Below are 22546 nucleotides of genomic sequence, written 5' to 3'. Positions count from 1 at the left end.
AGGAGGGCTTCTGGTTAAAGGTTGACCTAATCTTATATTACTATTTATCCATCTGTTTGAGTTTACCATGAAAGTGAGCAATTGAGATGCAGATCTCAGATTGCAAATGCCTTAGCAGACCAGGTGCTCGGGAGCTGCACCTGCAGAAGGCCATTGCTTTCACATGCTGCAGGTGAGCTCCCAAAGGCACCTGGTGGGCCACTGCGAGGAGCAGAGTGCTGGACTAGATGGACTCTGGTCTGATCCAGCAGGCTTGTTCTTATGTTCTTATGTTCATGAAAGGAGAACTATGACAAGAGTCCAAGCTACTTTTCAGGATGGGAAAGTAAAGTTAAAGGGCCTTTTGCTTGTCTGTTCTTGGAAAAAAGTGCTCAGATACATAACAGAATAGAGTTGAAAGCAGGAGGAGTTTGGAATTGGGACCCATATGCTAATTTTCTACGTGCAGGCAACACTTTGAAACAATCAAGATTCAAGGTCAACTTTCTGCTGCAAGGTGGAATCATCTGTACTTGCACTTTGTGGAAGACAATTGCAATTTGAGGAGTTAATAGTGAGTCACAGTTTTTCCCCCTATATCTAAGGCCGATTTTTCACAGTGAAATTGCTCCTCTGTTGCCACGGGGAATGCCCCAGTGCAATTGGAAGTTCTTCATGGTTCCTGGTGTTGCTGCGTGGCTTCCATGTTTTTGCCCTGGACCTGTCCAGCAGCATTGGCTTTGCTCCATGAATTTCCTGAACAGCAAAGGATGAGGTCCTTTTGAAATGTCCCTTTGTTGCTCTGGAGGCTTCCGCCACCATGCAAAACTCCTCCATAGCAGAACTGGGGCCATTTTTCCTGCCTTGCCACTCTGGTCTGCCCCACCAATGGACAGGAACTAAGAAATGGCGCCCTCCCCTGCTTGCAGTGAAAAAAACAGGGAGAAACCTTGGTTTTAAGAAAGGAGGGAGAAACCTTGGGCAGAAAAGCAGCATGTGCAGGTGCCACGAAAGGAGGGGGTGGAGGATGGCAATTCCATCACACACGTAAGGATTTTAGACGGGGGCGAGGGCGAAGGCGCCGATTCTCAGGGCCTGTTTTGTGTTCAGAGTCATTTAAAACTAAAATAATGAAAGTGAGTGGAGGTAACGGGGGGGAGATTCAGCCAATCAGAATGCGGGAAATGGAGGTTGTCTGCTCATGTGTGGAAGACATTGAAGAACAACCTGTAGTGCAAATGGAGAAGCATCGGGCTCATGAAGAAACATTTGGGGCATAATGCACTGGGCCTGCCTCGAATCCCACGAAAAACTGGTGAGTAGAGAAGAGTCAACAGCAGGACAAAAAGCTCCCCAGATCTACCTCGGGGCATTTTGACTGTGAAAAATCATCCCAAGATGCCCTGTGGGTCAGACCTGAAGAGGTTACCATCACTGAAGATGTTCTCTCTTAAAAACATGTTTTTCTTCCTTAACATTCCTTTATCTCTTGTTATTTGTCACTTTTGGAGTGGGTTGTTTCCATGTTTTCATGCTCATGCTGAGACACTTAATATTGGAATGTAGTACTGGACTGTACTGGACTCTAGGCACCTCACATTGCTTATCAGTTGGCCTTGGGATGTATTGCTTCCCTGAAAAGTCAGTTATGGGATAAAGAGACATGCACACATGAACAAGAAAGCCATGTAATTCTAAAATAGTATATAAGTCTCAGGGAACTGCCCTAATATTGAATCTTGGCTTAGGTTGGACCACAGAGCAGCACTGGGCACATTGGCCAGTTCTAGGAGTCTGCCCACTTTCATTCTTCAGGGTTCCCAATCAGCTGGAGGGGCATATTCTCTGTTCTCCATATTCTCTGTTGATTTCTTTTCTGTACATTTGATAGGCCAGTTTCAATAAAACTTTCTGTTTTCCTACACCACTTGTGTTCTTATCGCCTCCAAATCCTTCAGTGGAAAAGAACCTTTTGCTGCTTGGCAATACACTCTGTAAGTGACAGTTTCTCCTAGATAATTCATATCACATAGAAAACCAGGAGGTTTTCTAACAATAAATCAGAGAGCTCAGGGTGATTCACACAAAGTCAGCCTATCTGCTGGGCAGGGTAAAGGAACTGTGAGGGATTATTTGGCAGTCTGCCTTCAGCAAAATTATTTTCTGATCCCAACCATGTGTGGGGAAAAAAAGAGTAAAAGCCATTGTCTGCAACTCCCAACTTCCTGCAGACATAAAGACCTAGAAACATCCTGTATCATGAAAAACTATATGGATTGCATGAGTATTTTCCTTCCCATTTCCTTACCAGGTTGTGCCAGATAAGCCAGTGATGTATGAAACACAGTCCAAAATATCCAACTCCTGGATAGTCAGCATATGAGCATACATTGATGTCAGTGCTCTCATACCTCCACCAGTAGTCATAATTGCCACAATTGGGACCTGTTTACCAAACACACACAGAAAAGGAAAACATTTGTAAAGATTAACAGATCCGGACAACATACAACCAACAAGGCAAGAGTAAAAATCAGCAGCGTATGGCTGTCATGTACAAATGGAGGCACACTGGTGAATGCCTTCCTGGTAGTTCACACCGCAGTCTTATAGAACTGAGATCGCCAAACAAAACAACACCCAGAGTACAAAGCCCTGACTCTGCAGATAACCAACACATAAGATACCTTCTAAGGAGAGAAGCTTTGAATGGTAGAAAGGTCAGACTGGAGACCAGGCAACAGCAACAACAGCTTGAAATTTCTACTCTGCTATGAACATCTTGTGGTGACCTCACTCACTGTAAAGGATTCAATGGTGTTGATGGTGAAGTAACCTTGAGTGCATTCCACAGCCCGGGCGATGGGCCAGCTTCATCGGCGGAGACTTTATCTTTGCGCGGGAGATGAGGACTCCGTTCCCATGGGAAGCAGGAAGGGGGATGGGGTGAATAGAGTTATAACCTGCGCTTCTGGCGGGAAGTGTCATTCCTGCCACTGCGTGTACTTGAGCTTTCTAAGATGTCTGAATAAACGGTCTTTTTTCACCAAAGAGCCTTTTATTTCTGCTTCTATGGAATTCCTTACATTGTGGCAGGAATCCTTAATCCATCTACTTTACTAGTGCAGTGGACCTCTAGTGTCTCCCATTACGGAGAGGTTGAATGTTACCGCGACAAAAGCGGTAGCCCCCACAGAGGGCTCCCACCTTTCCCTTCTGGATCTGGAGGAACCGGCAGGAGAACGGGCCTCGCTGGTGTACTCTTTCCCGTCCTCGTGATCAGCACGAAGTCTTCCTTTTACTCCGCTGGAACGAGGGACGCAATTTACCACCATGGGGACTTACATGAGTCGCTTTGGGCGCTAAGTTCATGGATCGAGCGCCTGTGGATCGGATCTCTACCCGTTGGCGTGTGGATTACAAACCTCAGATGCAACCCATCAAGTGGAGGAGACGGGCCTGACCACCTTTCATGCGGCAACCCAGGAATCCATTAAACGGTTCCTGGACTTTATTTCGGTGATGTTCTTAAAGAACCACTGCGTGGTATTGCAGCATTTTAAATTCATTCAAAGGACACCGGGACTAAACCTGGGATTGGGAGGGGTGTCCGTACTGTTTGCCAATCGGACCCTCCTGACCCTCGGTCAGCGGGTCGCATCTGAGGTGCCTCGGGGAGCCACCTGGGGCTACGGTGTCTCCGATGTCTCGCTTCAAAACGACGAAGAGGCCGAGGAAAGCCTGCACTCCCAGCCGGATCTCTTTCCTCTCCCATCGAAGGAGACCTGGGATGAGGAAGTGGGGCTTACTGCAAGTAGCCCATGAAGCTACTGGATCCGTGCAACGCCAGCTATGGGAGGAGGAACGTGGTACAGTTGCTGCAAGAGCTTAAAACCTGCAGAGGGTCCGGGAACGGCAACGCAAAGAAGTCCAGCTCGAAGTTGGACCGCAAGCTAAAGATGCGCTTCCAACGACAATATGCCCAGAATCTGTCAGTCCATGATAAAGTCCTTGAACACTCCAGACTGGATTTACAACGGCAACGCGAAGTTGCTTTCAGTATTTTGCGCACGTTTAGGCGGAGTTTCACTTGTGAAGCTTGGAATCGGGACGAATTGGCTAAATTGGAACGAGAAAAAGCTGCTCTGCATGCGCATCTGCGATGCCTTTGACCCGCGAAGGAGAGGGAGCTGGCTGGCGCGGAGAGGGAGCTAATGAGTGCAGCAGACCAGGAAGCCCCGGTTGGAGTCTATGCTGTTACTGATCATGCCGGGCGCCATAGGGGCCACATACCTGGGTCCTGCCACCCAAACGCCAGCGGCACCGCTAAGAATACCGGGATTCAAAGCCCCCCCCCTGCGATAACAGCTGCCTGCCCAACCTGCTCAACTCAAGCAACCGCCGCCTTCAGTGGCTTAAGAGTCAGTGGAACGGGGCTACTATAGGCCCCCCGATACCAGCCCGTTTTGATGGGACCGCTTCCAAACTTCCCTACTTCATTTTGCAACTCAATGCCCACTCGTTAGATTGCGATGATTTATACCCGTCTGAGCGCGGAAAGATGCGGGACATCGGCGCAGTCCTGGATGGCGCAGCAGCCGACTGGTTCGCGGACTCTTTTGGATTTGCAAGATGAAGACTCTCGCGACGGTGCCCGTGATTCCTCCAAGCCTTAAGAGCTGGCTTCCAAGATCCAGGCGCGGTGAATGAAGCTATCCGGCATCCATCAAAACTATCCAGCAAGGCAACCGCCTGCTTGCAGAATTTGGTTCGCGTGAATTTCGTGCGGCGGCTGCTCGACTTCCTCCTGAGTGGCTCTGAACGCATGAAATGCGAATACTTCTCGGATGCTGTGGACGGCAAGCTTTCGCGTGAAACGGTGTTTTTAATTCGGGTTCCTCAGACTATTGCAGATTGGATCCAGTTAGTCCCAGGTGGCGCCTCGCTTTGAATACGCTCAGGCCGGAGGCCGCCAACGTTCAAAACCCAACACCGCGCCTACCAAGCCAAGCCCAGCCAGCTCTTACCGGAAACTACTCTCTGAACGCTGGCCGCCGACTGGGATTGTGTCTTTATTTCGCGAGGGCCAGGTCATCGGCCGCCAACTGTCCTAAGAAACAAAAACTAACCGGGCTTCCAGTTACGCGCACTCCATCTGCCAAGCCACCACGCAGATCGGGGCCGCCTCTGACGGGCTCGCTCTGGGTGCCGTCATCGAAGGCGCACTCCAGAGGAGGGGGAAGCAGCTGTTTGCCTTTCTTCAGCCCCTGAGCATGGACATGGGCCACCACTCCCGGACGCCGTGAGTGAAGGCAGCGCTCCCATTACTGTCCAAGCGCTTCTGGCCAACCCCGCCAACACACTCGCATTATAGCCTCGGCCCTCAGGGATTCTGGCTGCTCCCACTGCTTAATGCGGCCCCAGGTGGCAGAGGAGCTAGGTCTGAACCAAATTCCCCTGGTTAAGCCTTCCATACCATTCACCCAAATGGATTGCAGCTCCCTCGGGAACGGTAAGGACCGGCCCAGTTCAAAACACAGCCGGTTCTCCCTCCGCTATACGTAATTCATTGGGAGAAAAAATTAGTTTTATTTTGGCGCCAGTGGCCAAACACTCCATAGTTTGGGTATGCCATGGTTATTGTTACATGAACCAAAGTTCATTTGGAAAGAACGGATCTTAGAATTCACTGACCCTCCTGGCGGTGAACACATGAATTGGGGGGAAAACCCAACTTCTCCCGACACACCCCCCTCCCTGGCTTTTCCAGCCATTGCTCCCGATTCCATTGGCATCCCACCCATGCATATCATGATTCAGCCAGAGTTTTTCAGGAGCAGGAATGCGATCAGTTGCCACTCCCACAGAGACACTGACTGCAAAATCGCGAGTACAACCAGGGGCTAGAACTGCCTAAAGGTAGAATTCCACCGTGATGAGTCTCCTAATGAGGAGAAGGAACTTCGTGCCTTTCTGGACAAGAACCTCGCTCGCTGGTTCATATCGGCGGGCTACCTCAAACACACTGACACGCTGCTCCCGCTTGTTTGTAAAAAAGAAAGATGGGTCTTTACTGCTTTGGCCAGATTATCGAGGTCTTCAATGCGGTCTCCCTGTCCAAAAAATATCCTTTGCCTTGGATCAAGGACCTTTTAGATGGACTCGGCAAAGGGTGCATTTTCACTAAATTGGACTTGAGAGAAGCTTACTACAGGGTCAGAATTGCTGAAGGCTATGAACACTTGATCCGCGCTTAACACAAAGTTTGGACAGTTTGAATACTTGATAATGCCATTCGGGTTAAGTGGGGCCCCCGGGGCTTTTATGGCCCTTATCAACGAAGTTCTCCATGATTTATTGTACAAGGGAGTTGTGGTATACTTAGATGACGTTTTAATTTACTCACAAACCATAGAAGAGCATGAAACATTGGTTCGGGAGGTATTGAAACGCTTGCTCGACAACTCCCTCTTTGCCAAACTCTCCAAATGCTGTTTTCACCAGACCTCCATTGACTATTTGGGTTACCGGATCTCGCCCGAGGGCTTGAAAATGGATCCTGCTAAAATTGACGCAGTCCTCCAATGGCCTGCCCCCACCAACCGCAAAGAACTCCAATCTTTTCTTGGTTTTGCTAATTTCTATCGTGACTTTATACCCCAATTCGCTGAACTGACTCTCCCTCTCACAGACCTCTTACGCACTAAAGGTAAAGATCCAATGTCCGCCAAGCCCGGGGCCCCCCTTTCCTGGTCTGAAGAGTGTCAAACAGCCTTTCAACTCTTAAAGTCTGCTTTTACCACCGAACCTATCCTAAAGCACCCTGACCCAGATCTCCCGTTTGTGGTTCACGTGGATGCCTCGGACAAAGCACTTGGGGCAGCCCTGTTGCAGAAAAATAAAGATGGTAGGCTGGTTCCGTGTGCTTATTTGTCTAAGAAATTCTCTGGTGCTGAACTCAACTGGACTGTAGGGGATAAAGAGACTGCGGCCATCAAAGTAGCACTCTCCACTTGGCGCCACTGGCTGGAGGGGGCTAAACACCCCTTTCAGGTTTGGTCGGATCACAAAAACCTGGCAGCTCTTTCCACCCCCCTCAAGATGTCCGCAAAACAACTCCGTTGGGCCGATTTCTTTTCTCGTTTCTCTTTCACAGTCCATTTTTTCCCCGGGAAAACCAATAAACTGGCTGACGCGCTCTCGCGCCTACCCGGGGAGGGGGGTGGAGCTGCCTTACGAGACATTCCACGCACTGTTCTCTCCCCCTCCCAGTTGGGGCTGGCTGTCACCCGATCTCAAACGTCCACTCCTCCTCCACCCCCCATTCCTAGTCTCGTCTCTCCTTTCCTGCGGGAACTCGAGGAGGCGGGGCTGCACGAGCCTCCAGCGGAAGAAAGTGACTCCCAATTGCGTTTGGAGAATGGAGTTTGGCGGAGGGGGGAATGTTGGTACGTGCCTCCCCCCCTCCGCAAGCAGGTTCTTGAAGCCTGCCACGATGCCCGCTCGGCTGGACATTTTGGCTTTCTGAAAACTCTGCATTTGGCCCGCCGGCAGTTCTGGTGGCGCGCAATGCGCAAGGACATTGAGGCATATATTAAGGGCTGCTCGGTTTGTGCAGAAGCCAAAACCATCCCGGGAAAGCCCCATGGGCTGTTGAAACCTCTCCCGGTGGCCTCCCGCCCTTGGGAAGTCATCTCCATGGATTTTATTACAGATTTGCCCGAAAGTCATGGCAACACGGTTTTGTGGGTGGTGGTGGACTTATTTTCTAAACAAGCCCATTTTATTCCATGTGCTTCCATCCCCTCCGCTCCTAAGTTGGCACGGCTGTTCATTCAACATGTTTACCGTCTACATTCCGCCCCCGATAAGGTGGTCTCCGACCGCGGCCCCCAATTCATTTCAAAGTTCTGGAAGGCGTTTTTGGGGTTGTTGGGGGCCGCCCCGGCAGTCGCCGCCCCCTACCACGTTCAAAGTGACGGTGAGACGGAGAGAACGAACAGAACCCTAGAGCAGTATTTACGTTGTTACACCAACTACCACCAAGACAATTGGTGCGAGCTTATTCCGTTTGCGGAGTACGCCTATAACAATGCGGTTCATAGCAGTACAAAGAAAACCCCCTTTGAAATTGTGTCTGGTCGCTCCTTCCCGCCGTTGCCACAACTACCCGCGACAGCTTTGGACCCTCCAGAATTTCAACAATGGATTTCGTCCCTAGCCGAGGGGTGGAAATCGGTCCAGAGCGCCTTACAACAGGCTAAGGACTCCCAAAAGCTGCAAGCGGATAAACACCGCTCGGATTTCCCTCTGCGTGTGGGCGCTTGGGTGTATTTGTCCACCAAAAATCTCAGAGACGTGCATAAATTTTCCAAACTGGGCAAAAGATTCGTGGGACCTTTTCAGATTACTAAAGTGATTAATGATGTCACTGCCCGATTGGATTTGCCTAACTCTCTTAGTAACATTCATCCTGTCTTCCATTCCAGCTTGCTCAAGGAGGCTCCCGCTTCCGATGCCTGGCACGACCCGCCGGAGAGGCCCCCACCAACTATTATTGATGGCCACAAGCACTACGAAATTGACGCTATCCTGGACTCTCGCTTTAATCGCAAACGCTTGCAATATTTAGTCTCTTGGGTGGGATATTCCTCTGGGTATAATCAATGGGTTTATTCCGAAAATATTGACGCCCCCACCCTTATTTCTGCTTTCCACCGCGCCTTTCCGCATAAACCTGGGGGGGAGGGGTCTTCTTTAAGGGAGGCAGAGTGTAAAGGATTCAATGGTGTTGATGGTGAAGTAACCTTGAGTGCATTCCACAGCCCGGGCGATGGGCCAGCTTCATCGGCGGAGACTTTATCTTTGCGCGGGAGATGAGGACTCCGTTCCCATGGGAAGCAGGAAGGGGGATGGGGTGAATAGAGTTATAACCTGTGCTTCTGGCGGGAAGTGTCATTCCTGCCACTGCGTGTACTTGAGCTTTCTAAGATGTCTGAATAAACGGTCTTTTTCACCAAAGAGCCTTTTATTTCTGCTTCTATGGAATTCCTTACACTCACTCTCATTATATCCAAACTCATAAGACTCATAATGATAAAAATGAGGAGTGTAGAAAAAAACCATATGGGCCTACTGACACCCTTGGAGGAGAAGCCAAATAAAAACGTGTAAGATAGAAAGATATTCTTGTCCTCTCACCTCATCAACCTGCAGATTTTCTTCAAGGTGAAGGACTTTTTTCAAAGCTGCGGCAGCCACTTTCTTCCGTTTTCGTAGGAATTCCTGCTCTTCAGGACAGAGATCAAAACCCAAGCGAACATCTAGGTCTGCTGTGCTGTAGTAGAGGCAAATACATCATGCATCACAATTTGCAGGTATGTACTGAGAAAATAGACCCAGACCTAGCTTTTCTCACCCCCATGCATGAAAGATTCTCAGTCTGTTTTGTTTTCAGTCTGTTCTCAGTCTGTTTTGTTTTGCATAAAGCTTTCCTCATGTCTTAAATCAGACCATGTGGGTGCAGATTCCTGTTGAAAAGGTGTGTATCTATACAAGTTTTGCTTCTCGACAATTTAAACTTATTTTGCACAATGCAGCTATGGGCCACAAATGACAGGCAGATTCTATGTTTTCAGACAGGAAATGAAACATTTCCTCCATGGAGTTCCACATTGATTTTTCCCTCTTTGGTTCCAAAAACATTCTAGCCCGGAAACACTTTAGCTCAGGGTTAGGCAACCTTTACCACCCAAAGAGCCATTTGGACCCATTTTCCATGGCCCCGAAGATCTACTGAGCTGGGGCGGCGGCTCCACATCCTCCAGTTCAGCCCCTCCACTCACCTTTCCTTCCAGCGCTGGGAGGCAGAGGCACCGGGCAGGAAAACCCCCAACTGCCTGATGGAGCAGGCAGCCCACGCTACCCTCCGGCTTCCAGGAGTCGGCAGGCAGCGTGGGCATGTCTCTCCAGCCCACCAGAACAGCACTGGAAGGAGAGGTGAGTGGAGGGGATGTGAAAAGCGGCGCCCTTATGCATGGAGTCGCCTCCAGTTTGGCCCCTCCACTCACCTTTCCTTCCAGAACTGCTCTGGAGGGCTGGAGGGACACGCCCACGCTACACTCCAACCTCCAGGCCATGTGGAGCCGCAGTATAAGGCTGAAAGAGCCACATGTGGCTCTGGAGCCGGGGGTTGCAGACCCCTGCTTTAGCTGAATCCCCCTTTTAAGGTATTCTTTGGTTTGAAACATTTTCAAGACATCTTCTCTGCTGTGTGGGTATATTTAAAACATTTTATCATTCCTGCTGCCACTTTGCCATCCCTGAACTTCCTCCTCGGTGCCATTTTATTGAGTCCATGAGCTTGTTCCCTCTGTATTTTCTGTTTTCTTCCTGGGGGTGGTGGTAAATCTTTGAACCATCGAATGCACATAGCGACAAAGAATTGCAGCTAGGAAGCATTGAAGCAATGAAGCATTGATTCTTCAAATCCTATCCCCCAAAAGAAAGGGAAGAAACACCTCACGGCGGCCATGAATCATTTTGAGGCGGGTGAGTGTAGACAAACCTTGTGGTAAAGGAAGGGACTGAAAATTTTTTGCAAATGTTTTAGGTGACTTGTGCAGAAAGGGCCAATGTTATAGAGTCCATCCCCCAAAACAGCCATTTTCACTAGGGAAACTGACCTCCATAGTCTGGTGATCAGTTGTAATTCTGTGGGATTTTCAGGCCCCACCTGGAGGTTGACAATGCTAATATTTATACATGTCTACCCACTCACATCTAAATTCTTGGGTGAGGGGAGATAAATCCTTTCATAACCACGCTACTGTACTCTGTAGCGTTAAGCTCTTTTCTTCCAGGTTTTTACTGCATGTATTATTTCATGCAATAGTTTCCTCCCTTTTTCACTTGTGTTTTGCTCCCTCTGGTGGACATTTTGATATTTCCTTGCTGTTTTTCAAGGTTTTTTATGGGCACCTTTAAAGTACTTAGGCCGTTTCTGCACGGCCTCCATTCGCCCCCACGCCGCCAAGAGTTCTGGCGGCGTGGGGGCGGAAGCCCGTTCGCATGCGAACGGGCCAAGCAGAGGCCGACAGACGGCAGGCGGCTCCGCACGGAGCCGCCTCTTCTCCCTTCTGCGCCCCACTCACGATGTCCTCGTCGTCGCCTGCTGGGCGTCGAAGCCCCGCCCACGCTGCCCTCCGACCCCTGGAGGTCGGAGGACAGTGTGGGCGGGGCTGCGACGCCCAGCAGACGACGACGAGGACATCGTGAGTGGGGCGCAGAAGGGAGACAGCGTCTTCCCGGCGGCGCGGTTCGCACCGCGCCGCCGGGAAGACGCTTCCTCCCCAACAACAACCCTTTAAAGGGTTGTTGTTTAGGGCGGCCTGAGGCCGCCCTGGGGGGAGGGAAGCGGAGTCAGGTCGCCGCTGCTGCGTTGCAGCAGCGGCGCCTGTGCGAACGGCGGCCTGGGGGCGGCGTTTTTAGCGCCCCCAGGCCGTCGTTAATGGGCCGTGCGGAAACGGCCTTAGAGAAAACCCAGAAAAAATGGTTGAAAAATCAAAGTGACCCTTACAGGGAGCAAAACACATGCGTGGGAAGGGGGAGGCCTGGACACTCTATAGTCACACATGTAGAGCCCCCCCCCCCCCGGGTCTGGCTCATTTCTAGTATTGTAGCTAGAACATAAGAACATAAGAACATGCCTGCTGGATCAGACCAGAGTCCATCTAGTCCAGCATTCTGCTACTCGCAGTGGCCCACCAGGTGGCTTTGGGAGCTCACATGCAGGATGTGAAAGCAATGGCCTTCTGCTGCTGCTGCTGCTCCCGAGCACCTGGTCTGCTAAGGCATTTGCAATCTGAGATCAAGGAGGATCAAGATTGGCAGCCATAGATTGACTTCTCCTCCATAAATCTGTCCAAGCCCTTTTTAAAGCTAGGTTGGAAATAAAGTTCTGAATGCAACCAAGAGTTGCAATGTGAGACAGATGAACATGTCTCCAAATACATTAAAATTCATCATGATATTTAATTTGGTTGTATATAAAAATGCTGTCTTCTGGAATAAATGACAGGTGAATTCAAAATGTTATAGTTTAATTCTTACACGATTACAAGCGGAGATATGAGAAACTGTCATAAATCCTAAAGCATGTGAGAAACTGTAATAACTCTATAAATCTAAAGCATGTGAGATCTTTAAATACAGAATTGAAGAGTAGAGTATTACAGTCCAAAATACAAGTTATCACAGCTGAGACAGCACAGCAGAAACAGAAGAAGAGTTTGGATTTATACCCAGCTTTTCTCTCCTGTAGGAAAGAAAAGTCTCAAAGCAACTTACAAACTCCTTCCCTTCCTCACCCCTCAGCAGACACCTTGTGAAATAGGTACAGCTGAGAGAGTTTGGAGAGAACTGTGACTAGTTCAAGGTTGCCCAGCAGGCTTCTTCTGGAGGCGTGGGGAATCAAGCCCAACTCTCCAGATTAGAGTCCACTGCTCTTAACCACTACACCACACAAGCAGAAATAAAAAGGTTTTTAAAAACTACAATTTAAGGACTGTGGTGGCAGAAAATAAACATGCTTATCTACACTATGATTATACCTAAACTTCCTCTTGAAGAAGAACAGTTTCAATTTGTATCCCCCGCCCTTTCTCCTGTAAGAGAACTCAAAGGGGCTTACACTCATAACTGAACATATAATTTAAATCCCACATTTATCCAAGTACTGGTCTGTGTTTTTATTTGTCATGTGAATATCTGTCATGTGATTTATTTGTCATGTGAATATTTACAAACAGATGTATGCATATATGTATGTTTGTTTAGTATAAAATGGAAGTTTGTTTAGTATAACACGTGAACAGGACTAATGTATATATATATAGAAATAAACATTCTATCTTACCATTGTTTTACTTTGAAGTGTAAATCAAATTCTGTATCCTGCAGATTAAGAATGTACACAACATAAATTCTGACATGTTATCAAATCCTTCCTAATTTTCATCCATGAGTCATAATCACAGTTTTCTATTTTTTACCTTTCACTATGACCGTAGCTACTCTTGCTTCCTCTGTAGCCTCCTTCTCTTTGCTGCCCTAGAACTACCTGCTAGAATACCTCGACGATGCCATTTTTCTCCCTCTTTTAAAATTCCTCTTCAAAAATCACCTTTTCTGTGAAACTTCTGTATTACCCTCCACAGCACCAGCTCTACTCAAGCTGAACCTAAAAGTATAATTGGAATAAATGTCTATTCTTCCCTTGTCCTCTCCTTTGCATCCTCACCTCTCTTTGTTGGTGTTGTTATGTCAATTTTAGATTGTAAACTTTGTGGGGCAGGGACTTGTCTCCTTGTTCTCTGGGGTATAAGACAAAAGCAGGGTTTATTTTAACTATGGGTAGTTTGTGAAACTAGAATTCATTTCTCATTCAATCACTCAACATTTCCTCAGTAAATTCTATTCAATCTCCTTTTTTATTTATTTTATTTATTTATTGTTGTATTTATAAACCGCCCTCCCCCGAAGGGCTCAGAGCGGTGTTTTCTGTTGTGCAGGAGGGCAGCAGGAAGTTTGCATTCAGACACTGTGTAAAACCATACTTGAGAGTAACTGTGGTCAATAAACCAACTTCAGACTCTGGCTTCAGATCTTGGCACGAAGAATCCTAACTAACCACAGTGGAATGCAGCGTCTTCATTCAGACAATCAGTATAATTACTATAATACTATAATGAATTATACCATGGTATCATGTGATGACTGCACTCAGTCAGTAAATCAGAAAAGGTAGACTGAATGTTGAAAATCTCTAGTCTCCGGCATGTACAACCACCAATATAATTCTGCAGCCTGAGAACCTAGTAATCTTATGTATAGGTCGAACCAAAGAGCCAGCCAATTAAGATCTTCCTTACAAGCCCAGTTATCTGTGCCCCCACTTGCAAGGGTAGGTGGGTAGTGACTAGAAACAAGGTATTTTCAGTGGTGGCACCTTGACTTTGGAATGCACTCTTTTTAAAGCTCACCTGATATCTGCCTTACTGTCACTTAGGTGCTAGGCAAAAACATTTGTTTTTATGAACATTTTTCATACATGGATTTGATCTTTTTTTATATGTTTTAATATCTCCTACTACCCTTAGGCCTGTTTTATGGATATTGTCTAGGCTGCTCAATGATTGTTTGATGCCATTTATCTGCAAATGGATTGTTTTTAATTTTGATAATTTATAGTGCTGGTTTTATGATATTATTTTTATTTTTGATCGACTCCAAGCAGGTTGGCATATGAATTTCTAAATGAAACAAAATAAATAAATAATAAAATAATACCACAGCTGAAAAACCAGGATGTCATTTAGAAAAGGAAGAATCAGGTCATGTTCTCCAGGGGTCTGACAATATGCAATTACTCTTTTGGAACACTGATATTTCTTCTCAAGTCCCTCATTACGCAAACTGAATTTTTATATGTGGAATCCTGTCTAGATGGAAAGATAGCATAGAAATATTTAAATCAAATAAATGAATGAATGAATAGATTCAAACATGCATCTATTTTCAGTGATTTGAAACAGCCCAGGAAGAGCTGCACCATACATTTCTTCTATAGTTCTAGTTTGAGAGTTACCATCAATAGCAAAAGAGGTGCTATATTACAGGACAATATTATAATCCCCGACGATTTAGTGATTGGAGAAAGGTGGGCTATGGAATTTGACTTTTTCCCTTGCCTGAAAGTTTGACATTACTTACATCATCTATTATGTCCTGATCCAAGGGAAATAAATTTAAAGGCAAGGTCAGACTTCTGTTCCTCTGTACATTGGCCTTACATGACATGCAAGTGCCCTGAAAAAAAGTAAGATTTTTTAAAAATAAAAAAATACTTTTAAAGTGACTCTAGTAATTACAGACTTGATCATTGTAATTCATCTGGAATGCTACCATGCTCATTTATAACATACAAAGCAAGGAAGTGACCTCTTCTTGGGGAGTAGAACCTCCAGCTCTAATGGCTTGTATCTGGCATAGTGGAAGATGGTGGGATTTGTGCAGCGCGAGCACGATTTACAGCACAATGAAATCTTTTGGGTTTCTTCAAAAGATTCTTTCAATGTACATTTGACATCTTGTTCTGAAGAAAGAGACAAGTAACAAAAAAATTAAACACATAATTAACAAAATCAGCATTTATTCTACTGGCATCTGTATATGTAGATTTAGCTGTATATTGTTTTAAAATTCACTGCTTTGAGTCTCAATAAAAATGGTATAGAGCATTATGAATAAACTAATTCCAGACCTAAATAGGGAAATGAAAATTACCCCCACTAATTATGATTACATTTTTTAGCCTAGACATTTTAAAGGAGGCCAAACTGACATATTTTTGTTTCTCCTTTCTTCCTCTTTTATTCCCATAATAACCTAGCAAAGCCTTGTTAGGCTGAGACAGAATTATCTCCTGGGCCTGTAGAGAGAACTCAGGGAACAAAAGGGTTTTCCTGTATAGCACTGTGGCATAGCGCCAATGGGGCGGAGGTGTGACGTCCTTGGCACACGCCTGTGCGGGGGCATGATGGGGGCTTTCTGGGGCATGACGTGGGCAAGCAAGGGCACATGTGTGCCCTGGGCGCAATTCCTCCTTGCTCCACCCCTGCCATGCTCTTGCTTGGGAGTGTTTCAGGTTGGGAAAATGGTCCAGGGAGGAAGGCTGAAGCCCCTTCTCCATGTGCATCACTCCTCTGAGCCCAATTGCACAACACATATGTAGAAATTAGGAGAACCCATACTTCACAAGCAGTTATTTGACAGGATGTGGACCCAGACTCAATTTGTATTCTCCATAATGTGTACATTTGAATCTCATAGCTGAGTGGAGATTTGACTCTTGACTTCCAATCCTTAATCTGACATTTAAGAACATAAGAACATAAGAACATTTAACTATTAACTGGCTTCAGAACCAGTGTGGAGTAGTGGTTAAGGTTTTGGACTAGGACCTGAAAACCCAAATTTAAATCCCCACTCACACCATGGAAGCTTGCTAGGTGACCTTAGGGCACTCACATACTCTCAGTCCTAACCTTGGCTACTATTTGGATGGGAAACCTCCAAGGAATACTAGGATTTGCTATTGCCTCCCTCTGTGGGAGGCAATAGCAAATCACTTCAGAATGTCTCTTGCCGTAGGCAGTTGATTTTAAATTTTACAATTAAAAATATCTAATTGGTTAAGTCATGTAAACAAACATGCAAATACGGATTCTGGCATTTTGACCAATCCAGGTTGAATTTAACCCTGAAATCCATTATTTAAAAATTTATAATCCAGACTAGGAAGAAGCACTCTCACGTTTAGAATGCTTCTTCTTCGACTTCCTTTTTCTTTGGCCCACCTGAACCTCCAAGCAGCAAAGTTCACGACACTGTAAGAGAAAATAATCAACAAAATAGTGAATAACTTTTGGAAGTGAAAGACTTTGTGCTGCCTCTTAACCTCATCTTCAGAGGGGGACTTGACTAGGGAGTCAGAGTCATTTGGGCAAGCCTGCATAGCTACAAATTGGTGTGAAGTAAATAAAAAAAAGAGAGACGCATCTCCGTGCAAAGGGGCAACAGCAACCTGGATTGTTTCTGTGGGCTCCAATCGTTGCCTGCACAGATGCATGTGAATGCGAACACAGGAAAATGGGTTACTTTATCCCGACTGCAACCCATTATACATTTGCTGTGTGGAAGGGGCCAGAAAGATAGAGGGGTCAAGGTGCTGGGCATCCTTTCTCTACTGCTCTGACACTATCCTTTTGATGTGCAAATTGCTGTTCTCAGGAAACTTCCTTCTTTCCTCCTTTTCACACCTCCACTCCCATGCATGTTTTTGCTTCTCCAACTTGAACCATGAGGTTCTATATCTGCCTCCACTATATCTGCCTCCACTAGTTGGTTATAATTACTTTTTCCTATTGAGAAATGGATTTTCTATAATAAATCAAGTACATTAGTTTGCACAGACAAAAGGCTCTGAATAATGTTGTTCCTGGCACACACAGAGACTAGATGGGCTTTGCTGCACACAATAGCCTTTGAGAACGGTGCTAAATTACTAGATTTTATATGAATAAGAAAATCCAGTACAAAAAGTACTGGATTTGGTTTTGAATCTCACATTTTATTCTGAGAAGAATGTGCTAGAAGCTAACAAATCCCCTAAGTTGTAATTCAGTTTTACTGTATTATTTACTTTATGTATTATACCGTTTTATGCCATCATTTTTAAATTCTGTAATCCACCCTGAGATCTTGATGGGAAAGGCAGACCGACCGACCGACCGACCGACCGACCGACCGACCGACCGACCGACCGACCGACTATTCTCATGATAGCTGTATCCATTTTGTGAGATAAATATTTTAGTCTCGTTTTCCTCAGATCAGATTCTTCTGGCACAGCATACATGTATTTGTGTGAATGAAGCAATTCAAACATTCTTCATCAGCATAGGACATGAGGGGCTGATGTGGGTACTGGTTACTTGTGGAGCCTTACTGGGACAAAAGAGATTTTGGGCAGCAGACATAAAGTTGAGTTGGTCCTTGAGGGTATACATGTCATGAAAGTGGGAAGCAGGAGAGTGGGGTTTTTATAGCCCCATTGTATACAGCTCTGTGTGACGCTTTCAAGATATTCATCCTGATAATTCTCCCCTTCACACTAGCTGAGCATGGTGGTAATTCACTAATTGTTGTCCATCCCTTTTCCTTCAGCCTCTCATACACTCAGGATACAAGGCAGCTTATAGATTCTTCAGGCCCACTAGTCATACATGTATCTAATTGTATCATACAAGAAAATGAAGGTTACCACTATTGCTCCATTTGTTGCGATAATTTCAGGACTACAGGTTCTAGGAAATATGAACAGAAACAGAAGTTATAATTTGAATAATCTGCCATTTAAAAATATTTTTATAGATCTATAAATCTATTAACATTATATTTTAATTTTTTGGTGCTGCTGAATTTTGCTTTTGGAGATTGAGACCCCAAATCTTGTTGCTAAGTAAAACCAGACATAAAGTAAGTGATTATAAAATTTACCATGGCCAGAAAGGTTCAAGGAGTTCTTACTGAACTGGTCTTGAATAGACCCATTTCCCATAGAAAGAAAGGATTCTTTACTGATCGGAATCTGGTATAAGGTATAGTATCAAGAATACATGAAGCAGGATCATTTGGACTACATTTTAGACTACATTATCCCCTTTGGCTTCAATAGACTTTGCAATGTATAACTGCATAGAATTGCACTGAGAATAATTTGACTTGGATGTTTGGCACTGGGGATAGAGAGTGAATCTATTTATTATAGTGGCAAGATTTGCCAAGGCTAATCCAATTAGTGTTCTCATTGTTGGATTCATCTCATATAAACTGTCTGCCTCCTTGGTCAACACCATTGCCCTATCCATTCTCCTAGCAGCTGCCACCACCGTGATCCTCTGATGGACTAGCATGACACAAACCTTTGTCTCTTCTTGCAAAATTCCTAAGAGAAGGAAATTTAGATCCTTGAAGCAGGTGGCCCATCCCTAACTTCTGGCTGGAATTCGTAACTACTTAATTCATTTTACTAATGCCAGAAAACTGTTTCAAAATTGCATTGCTAAATAATTTGTCACTGGTTCTTTTTGTATTTAAAGTAAATAACCTGAGGAAATATTGGGTTCATTATGAAAAGTTCACACCACTGTACTTGATAAAAACCATCACTTCCTGATGCAATGGACCATTCTTCAGTGATTATAATGCTTTCGTGGGAGACCACACACGAAACTCTGGCACATGAAATCAGCCCATGAAACTTCTGCCTACACCCCTGCTGACCTCTGCTAGTAGAAATGCATCCACTCATGGCAAACAGCTACTATTATGCAATCCCAACCACCATAGCTGACTGCCTTATGATGAAAGGTACATGAGTTCCTGTTTTGCTTTCAGGTTTGTGGCAAGTATCACTGGGAAATCTGACATCTGGAAATACACTAAACTAGTTCAGACAGTATTGAAATAAAAGAGACTGTCATTCTACTAATCACTTCCTAGCTACTTCACCAAATGCATAGGCTAAAGATTGCTGATTTGAATTACTGGATCTTGCGTTTCTATTGTAACAGACATCAAGTGGCTAAAATAGACTTCATGGGTGATTTGGTAGTGTATAAGCTGCATTATTTAATTAATTACAAATTTCATAATTTATTTGTTTCATTTATATTTCCCCTGACTACCTAATGGGGATCCAAAATGGCTTATTTCATTCTCTTCTGTATTTTATCCTCTGAGCAATCCTGGGAGATATGTCAGGCTGCGTGTGATCACCCAAGATCACCCAGCAAGCTTCCATGGCAAAGTGGGGATTCAGAGCTGAGTTTCTCAGACTCTAGTCCAACATGTTAACAACTACACCACACTGGTCCTCCAAATAATACCAAGAAGAATTAATTTCTGTAGGAATTGGTTCACTTACATATTCTCCAGTGAAAATTCAACTTCCAACTCCTCATGTTTCTGAAAATTAAGATGTACCATAAATGAAACAATGGTTTAACAATGGTTGAAACCACCGACTCAAGCAATAGTTACTTCCTGTTACTTGTACAGATTAAATGAAAGTGAAATATCAAAGATGTATCTTTTCAATCTTTTCTAGAAATTAAAATTGAAAGTTGAAACCTGAAATTGAAAAATCTCAACCAAACAGATTTTTTTGTCATAATATGCATTAAAACATTTGCCATACACTAATATTACATACGTCTCTAGATTTTTTTAAAGGATATGGACCAAGTGCATTGTACTCCATAACTTGAAACCCCCTAGTGCTTAGTGGTGAGCCAGCATTATTATAGAAGTCAACTACCTGTGGACAGATCAGATTGTATGGCAAAATAAACCTCTGACCCTATGGTGCTATGTGAAGACTAGAACAGGTCCTTCAGACTTGCCACCTGAGACTAGCAGTGCTATCCTAAGAAGAGTTACACTCTTCTAACTTTATTAAAGGCAACTCTTCTCAGGACTTAACTGTAGATAATCAGACATTACAGTCAGGCTGTATCCATACAGAAATGATCTGTCCAAATCCCTCACTATAATATTAAGATTTTCTTTTAAATCAAAAGACAGAGGTCCATTCTGCACAGCTGAAATAAAACATCCTTATTTTAGCTCAAGGCTTTTTTTTAGAATGTTTCAATGTGCACCTTTCCCCCCCAAAACACCTGCAAGACGTCACCTGCCTGGCTGTGCGGAATGTCTCAGGAGGTGTCTCATGCTTCCCGTCCAACAGTTTTGCTCTCTGGTCAGTTTCACTCTCAGCTTGTGCCCAACATTTTGTGTGCAGCTGAAGGGATTCTCCCTGTCACCATTTGCTGAAGGTTGTCCCAAGACGTTTGTCCTGCAGACTCTGATCCTGGGTGCTGTTTCAGCCCCAAAAGTGCATAGTTGTACTTCGCTAGTCCAGCTGATTCTAGCAGTATACAGCTTCCCCATTTTTCTTATTATTTTCGAGGAACTATCTTTGCAGCTATGCAGACACACATAAAAGAATCTTAACCACTCAGAAGGCGGGTCTGCTACCCATTGAAAAGGATTGGGTTGACCTACCCTCCATGGACTGATGCGGGGGGGGGGGGCATTCTTACTGCATGGAAAAAACTAAGTTGCCTTTTCTTAAGATGTCCCATAGACTTTATTTTTTGCTGGGCAGAATGGAGTAGAGACAGGAAGCATGGAAGCCACCCGTTAACATACAACAAGATACAAGCTCACCTGTGGATTCAACTCAAATATCTTAAAAATTGACTCTCCAAGAGGCACTTGAGCTATATCATAAAAAATGACACGGTCCGTATCATCTTGAATAACGTCTTCATCGCAGACAGTCAGTTCCAATATGTTCTGAAATGGAAATACATTATAAAAACACACCATAATAGAAATGTAAGCAAATCAAAAGCCATTTTGTCCAACTTACAGTGCAATCTTGGGTTGCAGAGGGTGAACTCCCTCAGAAGGTGACATGACCCTGCCACCAGCATAAATGCTACTTATGTTGACATAGGGGGCATTTACACTAACACAGGGGCACTTACATTAGTGTTGGGAGCTGTGTGGCAGTGCTACACCCAGGTGTCTACACAGCTGTGGAGCCAGCACTCCTCCAGTACAGGAATGTACTGTTTGCATCTCAGAGGAAGATATCTGACTGCCACAATATGCCAAAGGGAAAGCTAAAAGCTCAGTGGTAGCCCAGTTGGTTTGCCTGCCAAAGATCTTGGGTTCTCTCTATGACAATCAGTTGAAAGTTCTCAAGTAGCAGAGTTGGGAAAGTAAAAAACTGGAGACAATTGCTGCCCATCAGAAAAAGTGGCACTAAGTTATTAAGAAAGGAAAAATATTAACTGAAGAAAAGAAAATCATTAGTTTGTTTCTTTGCTTCATCTCGCAAAACCCACATAAGGACTATGTTTTATCTTACCTTAACCTGACTTTGGATCCTGAAGAAGAATGTTTGATTCCACACTGGATCATTGCAATTAGGAACTGTTTTAGTTCGAACCCTTTCTGATGAGGCAGTAGGGAGCCACAAGGTCACATAACAATCAGTTGGACTTACTGGGGGGAAAATATAGAGTAATTTGTACATTTATGGATAGAATAAATATGCATTTCATGGGTATTGTGAGTTGATAACTTGACCTTTAGAAACATTCTTGAGTTTAGAGTTGTTCACAAGCAACTGCGGTTGAAGAATACCTTAAACACTCAAGCTTTCATATCTGCATGTTAGAGAAAGTCAACAAATACAGTGTAATCCCAAACAGAGTTGTACCATTCTAAATCCATTGAAGGCTAAATCCAGTGATAGGAAAAATCAAAACAGTGCACTCACATCTAAAATAAGCATCTTGGGTTCAGAGCAGAAGTTGTCCACATTTAAACCTACACATACACGCATGCACGCACGCACACACACACAGGGGAGGGCAGGTTATAAATAACATTGAAAAATAATAAAAAATAATGAGTAACTGGCAGCCACAGTCCCAGATTTGGGTTTGGATTGTAGCACGGTGGGACTAAGTCTCCTTGCCTGAAGCTATTTTGTAGCTGCTATTTGCTCTGCTGGAGAAAATATATAGGAAATCACCGAGTTTTAGAGTGGCAGCTTCCTGCATCCCATCCATTTCAAATGGGTTGGACATTGCATTAATCTGGTTGAATCATGACTTACCTTGGATCAGATATATGGGTATACCCCTAGCACTGCAGTGGGAATGGAAAACAGAAACAGACACCAGTGAATCAGAAATCTAATTCAGCAACTGCCCCTTCTACTTTTTATGGGTCAGCATCACAGTGCTATGGCTTACTGATAATTGGTAAATAGGAATAGGGAAACTAAGAGCATCTTTTTGCTGATTTTCTGAGAAAAAAACCCTAGTTTAAGACTGACAGGTATTATGGAAGAAGCAGGCGCACT

The 22546-nt window shown here is 44.9% G+C and overlaps 1 protein-coding gene across 1 annotated transcript in view; it reads right to left on the bottom strand.

The window, feature by feature from the left end:
* The window catches only part of LOC125426349 (cytosolic phospholipase A2 epsilon-like), a 52922-nt gene that overhangs the window by 12210 nt on the left and 18166 nt on the right, over window positions 1–22546 (bottom strand). Inside the window, exons 3-12 of the mRNA XM_048484607.1 lie at window positions 21542–21678; window positions 20833–20961; window positions 19529–19569; window positions 17864–17906; window positions 16355–16427; window positions 14964–15133; window positions 14752–14847; window positions 12896–12933; window positions 9181–9316; window positions 2288–2424 (exon numbers count right to left, since the gene is read on the bottom strand). Coding sequence (XP_048340564.1) covers window positions 2288–2424; window positions 9181–9316; window positions 12896–12933; window positions 14752–14847; window positions 14964–15133; window positions 16355–16427; window positions 17864–17906; window positions 19529–19569; window positions 20833–20961; window positions 21542–21678 — 1000 coding nt within the window. The remainder of the gene's footprint in view (window positions 1–2287; window positions 2425–9180; window positions 9317–12895; window positions 12934–14751; window positions 14848–14963; window positions 15134–16354; window positions 16428–17863; window positions 17907–19528; window positions 19570–20832; window positions 20962–21541; window positions 21679–22546) is intronic.

This window comes from Sphaerodactylus townsendi, linkage group LG02 (genome assembly GCF_021028975.2).
Source record: "Sphaerodactylus townsendi isolate TG3544 linkage group LG02, MPM_Stown_v2.3, whole genome shotgun sequence".
Classification (NCBI taxonomy): Eukaryota; Metazoa; Chordata; class Lepidosauria; order Squamata; family Sphaerodactylidae; genus Sphaerodactylus; species Sphaerodactylus townsendi.
The sequence above is the reverse complement of the archived record's forward strand: the minus strand, read 5'-3'. Positions and strand labels throughout refer to the sequence as shown.